The sequence below is a fragment of the Misgurnus anguillicaudatus genome, chromosome 2 (genome assembly GCF_027580225.2).
Source record: "Misgurnus anguillicaudatus chromosome 2, ASM2758022v2, whole genome shotgun sequence".
Taxonomy (NCBI): domain Eukaryota; kingdom Metazoa; phylum Chordata; class Actinopteri; order Cypriniformes; family Cobitidae; genus Misgurnus; species Misgurnus anguillicaudatus.
The window spans coordinates 29,243,325-29,252,179 of NC_073338.2; the positions used below are offsets into that span (position 1 = coordinate 29,243,325).

Genomic DNA, 8,855 nt, shown 5'->3' on the forward strand with positions numbered 1-8,855 from the left:
GAGAAAATGTTATCAATACTAATTTCATTTTATTTAAAGGTTTACATTTTACAGTTTTTGCATTGACAGCATACTGCAAGAAAGAAACAATATCTACGATCCAGTGTCATTCATGAATATTATGAAGGAAAATGCACACATTTTTAATGAAGTAGTTTCACAAAGGAATACTTGTTTACATTATTAGCAGGCAATCAAAACAGGAAATAGTTAAAATGCTCAATATGATACAGAAACCAGTTACTTATCGTGTAACACATCTGGAAGCTACATAGAAAATACTGTATACTCAAACAATTACAGCAGATCCAACACTGTTATGTAAGACATATCAGTACAAACATATTTCCTGTTTCAAATTGCACTTTTGATTAGACAATTATGGTTGAAATGAGATTTTTTTAAGCAACAAGAAATATATTTGTTATTGTAAGACTTAATTTCATTTTCTTAACAATGCATGTATTGTAAAATTTGAATAAGGATCTTAATATTTGGCTTTTGTACATTAAGAATATATTATAAATTATTCTTTAAATGCAATAATATAAAAGTTTATCCAGGATAAAATTCTGAATGAAAATACTATTCACACTGTAAAAAGGTCAGTTGTGCTGTGACAAAAGTTTTAATATTTTTATAACTTGCCTAATAAATATCTGTTTTATTATAACTCTAAAAGCTTTACTTTCTAAAACTAGTGTACATGCTCGCACGGTAACAGAGACAGAATACTTGCTTATGTGCTTCGTTTAGTCAAATCATTCAGTCTTCTTGCTGATGATTGGCAAAGATGCCCGCCTCCCATCTCTGGACCAGGGCGCTTTTCCGTCTGACTCGAGGGAAGGGGAGCTAAAGGAGAAAGTTTCACCTGTAAAACTGCACGCAGTTTCCAGTTTCAAGGTGAAATGAGCACAAACCAATGAGTTGTAAAACACATTTGAATGAAAAACAGAAAGATGCACTGGAATGAAATTTCAGGACAGTTACTGTAAATATGATAATGTTAAAACACATAAATGCACAAACAAACCAAAAAGGATGCAGTTTAAAAACTCACAGGCCTGTTTCACACTGCACATGCACAGTAGGTGGCTCACATTTATTTTGGCTGTCTGTGTAAGCAACACAGGCAGTAGTGGGTGAGTCTATTTTTGCTGCACATAATGCACCTGACAAACATTACACAGAAAAATAACTTTAAAGGAACAGTATGTAAGAAAATTATATCAATTAATCATTTCAAATACTTACATATCACTTATAACAGTGGTCTGGCCAGGATATTGTCATTTAAAAAGTGGAGTTGCAGCCCTGAACTGATGTTTATGTTGTCATGTTGTGTATTGGCCACCAGTTGTGTGATTGCAGAACCAGTTTTAGCCGCAAGTTTTGTGACTGCAATATCAGTTTTGGCCACAATCCTACATACTGTTCCTTTAAGTGAATTCAAAAATATATATATTTTTTTCAGTATTGTCTTTTATTAATAAACAAAATACTGGAGCAAATCACTAACCCAACATTCGTATATACTGTAAATGTTTGTCATGCAATGATGGACTGAGTGAATCCAGGCCTTTTTTGTGGTCCACACTTCTTAATTGGATTTCACAATGATCAAATTTGTAATAATAATCTTAATGTCCCACTAATCTACTGTACATTTTTTTATTTTATAACTGTTATTAAATAACATAATCATTGTAGGGTTAACCTGACTGCTGGATAGCTCAGTGGTAAAACATTGCATCAGCAGTGCAAAAGGTCACATATAGGGAACACACATACTGTATTGATAAAACAATGTATACCTTAAAATGCAGTGTTAAAGGGACAGTAAGTAGGATTTACCCGCATGGTAAAATTGTATTTTGCATTCAAACGAATAGTGCTCTCTAGCGCCTCGCTTTTCCAAATGCGTGTTGCAACCACGGTAGCCGTTATGTAATCACTGATCTCCTTGTCCGTTTCAGCTGGTTCACGTGCTCTGAATAAAAACGCGTTGTGGAAACGCGTTGGTAGGCTAGTGCTTTTTGTCCCTCTCTGCTATTATAGTTTATCAGTATTTTCAGAACGACATGGAAGCCTCCTTGGACTTACCCGTTCAATGTAAGTAAAGAGCAGAAATTCTAAGCTTACAAAGAAAAGTTAGATCATTGGCAGAGGTCAATTGACACCAACAAGGACATATTTATGAATAAAGACGTTGATTCACCCCAGGTCGTCAATATTTGACGACACCCGACCACCCGCCAACACGTGACGCGGAGGGCACACCTCTCGCGTCATTTTTTGACGAACTGGGGACTTCAATACTATTACGTCCGTTGCATTCTCTTCTCCTATTTTCTTACCATTTTCGCGTCGGTTTAGGGTTAGATTTACATAATGACATCCCTACCCAAACCTAACTCTAACCCCAACGCCAGGTGACAACTGTTTCTAACCCCAACGCCAGGTGACAACTGTTTAATTTCGCGTACACTGTTTAATTTCGCGTACACTGTTTAATTTCTCTTCTCCTATTTTCTTACCATTTTTCGCGTCGGTTTAGGGTTAGATTACGCAAAATTAAACAGTGTACGCGAAATTAAACAGTGTACGCGAAATTAAACAGTTGTCACCTGGCGTTGGGGTTAGAAACAGTTGTCACCTGGCGTTGGGGTTAGAGTTAGGTTTGGGTAGGGATGTCATTATGTAAATCTAACCCTAAACCGACGCGAAAATGGTAAGAAAATAGGAGAAGAGAATGCAACGGACGTAATAGTATTGAAGTCCCCAGTTCGTCAAAAAATGACGCGAAAGGTATACCCTCCGCGTCACATATTGACGAATGGTCAAGTGTCGTCAAATATTGACGACATGGGGTGAGACTGTGACAACTGTTTCTAACCCCAACGCCAGGTGACAACTGTTTAATTTCGCGTACACTGTTTAATTTCGCGTACACTGTTTAATTTTGCGTAATCTAACCCTAAACCGACGCGAAAATGGTAAGAAAATAGGAGAAGAGAATGCAACGGACGTAATAGTATTGAAGTCCCCAGTTCGTCAAAAAATGACGCGAAAGGTATACCCTCCGCGTCACATATTGATGAATGGTCAAGTGTCGTCAAATATTGACGACATGGGGTGAGACTGTGTTACAGCTACAGTACATGTGTGTGGTGTGAAACAGGCCAAACATGCTAATATTTGGCATACTGTGAAGTACCTTGTTGTCACAGGACAAAGTGGAGCGGTCCATTTTGCGTGTCTTTGATGGGGATGATGGGGATGACTTAGATTTCGTTGGTGCCTCACCTGTAAAGTGTCCATTAAAGAAGTTACATCATTTACTATCGTACATCTTTATGTGAGGACAGCATTGAAGTAAATACTTCCCAAAAAACAAAACAACAATAAATGGCTTCATGAATCGATTTCTATATATTGAATATGTTACCTGGTCTCTCATAAGAGAAATTCTGCAATTGGCTGGGGGAAACAAGGACCGTGTCATATCTTTCCTTTGCATATAGTTGTGCTCTCTGCTTCCTGAGCTCTTCTTCTCTCTGCCTAACTATCTTGATCTCCTGGTCCACCAGAGACTGGGTGCTATGAGAGCGGAGTTTGAAGAAGGGATTGTTGTGAAATGTGCTCTCTTGTGTCTCCTGGCACGCAGTGCTCAGGCAAAATTCTGAGGCGCTTCGGATGATGAGATTAGATGTCTCCAGGATAATGACGTTGTTCGTATCTGATGGCCATTCTTGGAAACTGCTTGTCCCTGGAGAGAGCAGACCACCTTTCCCTCTGTTCCTTGGGCTTGTGGGGTAGGAATCCGGCTCGAGTATAATGACATTGTTGGCTGTCATTTCATGGTACGTGGGAGCAGATGAAGCAGCGATGGGGAACGTTGGAGTTCTGGCACTAGAAGATCTCTGAGACCTGCATCTGTCTTCTGGCGTGTTGAACATCCTTCCCCTTTCTCCTGGCTCTGATCTGCTGTGAGGAATAGCACAAGGCTTGGGTTTAACTTGTGTAGCCTCACCAGCAGAGGCTTTTACCTTTGCTCTCTCGTGTCTAAAATTCTCCTCTCTCTCCAGAGCTTCACGAATCTCCCTTTCTACCGGAGTCTCCGGTTCATCATAAGGAGACCTGTAGCTGGTAACATCCAAACCGGAGTCCTCCGAACAGGGGCTAAACTGAGTATGCGGGCAATCTCCCAAACTAAGACTCTCTGTGTCAGGGTCTTTTCTCAGGCGATCAATATTGCGCACAGGTGTGTACATGAAGCTGTGACCACCCTGGCAAGGCCCATGTCTCACCATCGGCCGATGCACCTGACCCTTGGTTTGCTCTTCCATCTTCTGCCATTGCTGACGTGCCACCCTGAAATCCAAATGCTCGGTGCTGACATTCTCGCTTTTTATTTCCTGAACCACACAAAAGTCCTGTGGTAACTTTTTGTCAAGCTCTGATGTTGAACAGGACAAGCGCTGGAGGTTGTGCACTGAGCTTTTCACAAGCTCTCCTTCGTCCTCGGGTATCTCAGTTAAACTACAGTAATGGGCAGAGGAATCTAAAGAAATATCTTGCAGCTCACATTCTGTGGGATAGTCGGGTTGTTCCAGAATATCACTTTCACTAATGTTCATGTCTGTGTCTCCATCTTCAGGTTCAGTATTGCTTTCAGTCACATTCTCACATTCTGTGGGATAGTCGGTTTGTTCCAGAATATCACTTTCACTAATGTTCATGTCAGTGTCTCCATCTTCAGTATTGCTCTCAGTAACATTATCACATTCTGTGGGATATTCGGGTTGTTCCAGAATATCACTTTCACTAATTTTCATGTCGGTGTCTCCATCTTCAGGTTGAGCATTGCTTTCAGTAACATTATCACATTCTGTGGGATATTCAGGTTGTTTTAGAATATCACTTTCGCTAACTTTCATGTCGGTGTCTCCATCTTCAGGTTCAGCATTGCTTTCAGTCACATTCTCACATTCTGTGGGATACTCGGGTTGTTCCAAAATATCACTCTCAATAATTTTCATGTCAGTGTTTCCATCTCCATCTTCAGGTTGAGCATTGCTTTCAGTAACATTATCACATTCTGTGGGATATTCGGGTTGTTTAAAAATATCACTTTCACTAATGTTCATGTCTGTGTCTCCATCTTCAGGTTCAGCATTGCTCTCAGTCATCGCATTGTCTTTCTGCATTGCTTGGTCTTCAGAATTTACATTTGGTTCAAGATCTCCATTTTCTCCAATCTGTTCTTTGTCAACTGTGGGTCTCCATTGCTCCTCTACATCACTGTCTGATGAAATAATAGCCATCTCCACATGCAGACAATCACTGAGATCATCTCGGTCAACATCTAGACAAGATTCACAGAGGACTTCAGAAATTGTCAGCTCACTGATCTGCTCTTCCAACACAGATTTTTCTAGTGCATCCACCGTTTCTTCTGGTTCACTGTGTTTTTCCTCCTGGGAATCATTACTAATGTTGAGTTCCTGTTCTTTTTCTGGTTCGGAGTTATCGTAAGACTCAGAGTTCAAAGATTCGGTGCAGTTTGACTGCTCTTGTTCACTGACCTTGACCGAAATGCTTTCTTGAGAGATTGTGCTCCCATCAGATTTACCTGAGCCCCCACATTCATTTGTTACGCCTTTGCTTTCATCCATGTCTTCTTCTGAGTGGAGCTTTGTGGGTTCCAGGCACTCTGAGAAATCTGTGGCAAATCTTACTTTCTCCTCCTCCTTTTCCTCCTCCTCACTTTTCTGGTCCTCTGCATACCCAGAATCCATTTTACAGTCGGTTATATCAGCCATTTCTGAAAGCTGGCTGGTCTCCATGGTGACTGCTTCAGAGACGTGTTCCTGCTCTTGTTGTTGCTGATTTACAGAGGGTTTGCCTTCGTTTAGTTCACTTCCATTTGACCTTCTCACACCAGCTGTAGCTCTCTATGAAAGTTAGTTTAAGAAAGTTCTGTTGAGAATTAAAGAAACACAAGACCACGCTAAGAAACACCGGATGCATAAAACACAGCAACAGACACCAATGACTCCAGTGTTGCTCCTTTTTATGAAGATACAAGATCATGTTGACTGCTTCTATTCTATACACCAGTGGTCTCCAACATGGTGCCCGTGGGCACCAGGTTGCCCATACAGAGTCTGTGAGTTGCCCGCCAAAGCACATTGTAAAATTGCCTTAATTTCAATATTTATTTATTATATATATATATAGCTTGGCTTCATGTATAGCTTTGCCTTGTGCAAAGTTGTGATAATATGCCTTGTAAGTGAAGCTCAGTAAAGGTACGGTTTTATTACAGTACATTTCCCTTCTACAGTTTTCATAAAAGCACTTTTATTTTAAAAGCTATGACTGCACTCATAAAAAGACAATAACTACATAATCGTATCCTCCTTTAAATTTTTTCTTTCCGTGTGTTTTAATACCTAGGCTGATTAAATTCCTGTCTCCTCATTTATCACTTAGCAGTTTGTCATTCCATTCTATTCAAGCTGCTTCAGTGCAGCTCTCACATATACTAAATTCCGAGAAGTGGATGGGCATTATGACAATTTACTGGCATAGTAGTCATAATTTGTTGGCATGATATGATTTCGGAGAATCTGATTTGTTGCCTAGCAACTTGCTCTAATGAGGACAGTTATGATGAGATATGAAAAATCTGTTTTACATAAAAAGTTCACTCCTTATATTCCAATGCAGAGGGTGCATTATAGTTATCAAGTTTATTTAGTTAAGAGAAACAAATTCATCGATCATATTGAGTGGACAGGATGTCCTCTCATGCGGGACTGGTGCTGTCCCTGTGTTTACCCTAAAGCTGTCTTCTCTGTTTTGGAAAATAGATTTCTGATGTCTGAACACCACATTAACTTTGTCAGCAGTGAAACTGTTCAGAGACCAGTGATGTCATCAAGTATTATCCAATAAGAGAGGCTGTTGCATTCAGTCAAACTTCTCCTCAAGAGTGCAATAACAAATAACATTTGTATGGATACAATGCAGCTAAAACTGTGATCTGTGAAAAACAGGATCTGTGATACTGTATCATTGCAGTGTTAATGGTACAAATGGATGATGGATGACAAATATTTTGGGATGGAGACGATGCAGCATAACCCTTTAAAATCCACACACTGTGCCAAGCACGCACAATTGCAGCACACTGAATTTCTGCATCATTCCCACTTCGTGCTCTGCGCATGCAGAAAAGGATGCAACAGATAAGCTTTAATATTTGGATACCTACCAGCAGCTTTAAAAAGAGCAGCCACACGGATATCATCTCCAGCCTAGCGCAATACGCACATGCCTGAATAATGTGTACGAATAACGCGAGTAACCAAATGGCGACGCGTCGAGAGTATTTCATAGGGTTGAACTCGACGGGAGTTGGTGACAAATCCCTGTTCGATCCGTCAGCGATGTCACATGTGAAACAGAGCAGATATAAGAGATATTGAGTGAATGTTTCAGCCCCGCCAGCCCGGCAACACTGAGCAGCAGATGGGCGCGCGCACACTTTCTGAAGCAACTATTGAACGCTTGCTTTTGCCCACGCAATATTAAACGTGCAAGTGGTGTGACGGTTTTTTTTCTCACATGCCTTTTATAATAATGTACTTATCTGAATTATTCAGACATCATGCATCGCTATTATTGCCCATGACCCTGTGTAAAACTTTATTCAGATTTGGTAAAGGTCTATTAAAGGCAAAACTTGTTGCCGTTTTCTGGAGAAATTAAAGAAAAATGTCTGGATAAATCCTAAAGGTTTATTTAGACTCTAGACCCTGTGCATTGGCTTAACAAAAGAGCAACAAACCATTGATGCACTATTAAATTCAAAATTTCAGCTACAGTTTAACTTCTTTTAACCCCCCAGGTGACAAAATCTCCAGATCCGCATGTATCACTCTGTGATGTTTTTTTATTTGCCAAACCTTTAGTAGGCTAATAGTGATTTAATGTACACAAACATGCTGGGTTATTTTCAAAAATGCATAAAGCTGTAAATTAACCCAGAAAATGTTTATATTTGAGTCCAACAATGGGTAAAAAAAGAACCCAGCATTTTGGGTTGATACAACCCAGCATAGGTTAAATTACATCCCAACAGGTCGGCCTTGTCCCTTTTTGACCCCAAACTTTTCATTTCACTGTCACATACAAATGTTTGCATGCATCTTTCTGATATGATCATATATTTTATTGGGTTCGTGTGAGTTTTCTTAAACTAGCATAATATAGCTCACACCAGCTTGCAGAACAGCATGGTGAAATAATATACTGAGTATTCTGTGTGTCTGTTGCCAGGCTCGAGCTCTGCATGTTTTAGCTAACATCCTACACACTTGGATGAGAAGCAACATGGTCAAATACCAACAAACTGATCACTTTAGCTGTCTTTTACTCACAATCCCAATGGTTTACTTTAGTTTAAACTCACATTTCATGAACAATAATAGAAAAGTTTTGAATACTTACACTCAGTGATGGAGCTTTGAGTGGGTCTTGCTTAGCAGTGGAGGTCTTCTTCCTTTTCAGAGTGCATGTATGTGTGTGTGTGTGTGTGCCACAGTTCTGATTGAATGCGTGGGAATCAGCCAATGGCAGCAAAGTAATTCCACTGACAGACATGGCAAGCTTACTGTGTCAAATACACAGAGAAATGCAAAGGAATATACCTAAAAATATACTTGCACTCAAGCCTCACACCAGGGGCTTTTTATCACAAAGGTGGCTGTACAGGTGCACAGAAAATGCAGAGACAGTGTTGTGTGGGATTGGATTTAGTATTTTAATATTTATTTTCTCATTGC

At 39.9% G+C, this 8,855-nt stretch overlaps 1 protein-coding gene across 3 annotated transcripts; it reads right to left on the bottom strand.

Moving 5' to 3' along the window:
* Positions 1-9: 9 nt before the first annotated feature.
* Positions 10-8,820, bottom strand: LOC129442385 (uncharacterized). Of its 3 annotated transcripts, none has more exons than XM_073876450.1 (4): positions 8,521-8,820; positions 3,449-5,957; positions 3,218-3,306; positions 10-852 (listed from the first exon to the last, which is right to left on the bottom strand). In XM_073876450.1, the coding sequence occupies exons 1-4, from the start codon at positions 8,671-8,673 to the stop codon at positions 766-768; spliced, it is 2,838 nt and encodes a 945-aa protein (XP_073732551.1). In that variant the 5' UTR covers positions 8,674-8,820; the 3' UTR covers positions 10-765. The 3 variants fall into 3 exon arrangements, with proteins under 3 accessions (XP_073732551.1, XP_073732554.1, XP_055058389.2); XM_073876453.1 differs by having other exon boundaries at positions 10-879; XM_055202414.2 differs by lacking the exon at positions 8,521-8,820 and adding an exon at positions 7,283-7,620.
* Between the last annotated feature and the right edge of the window lie 35 nt (positions 8,821-8,855).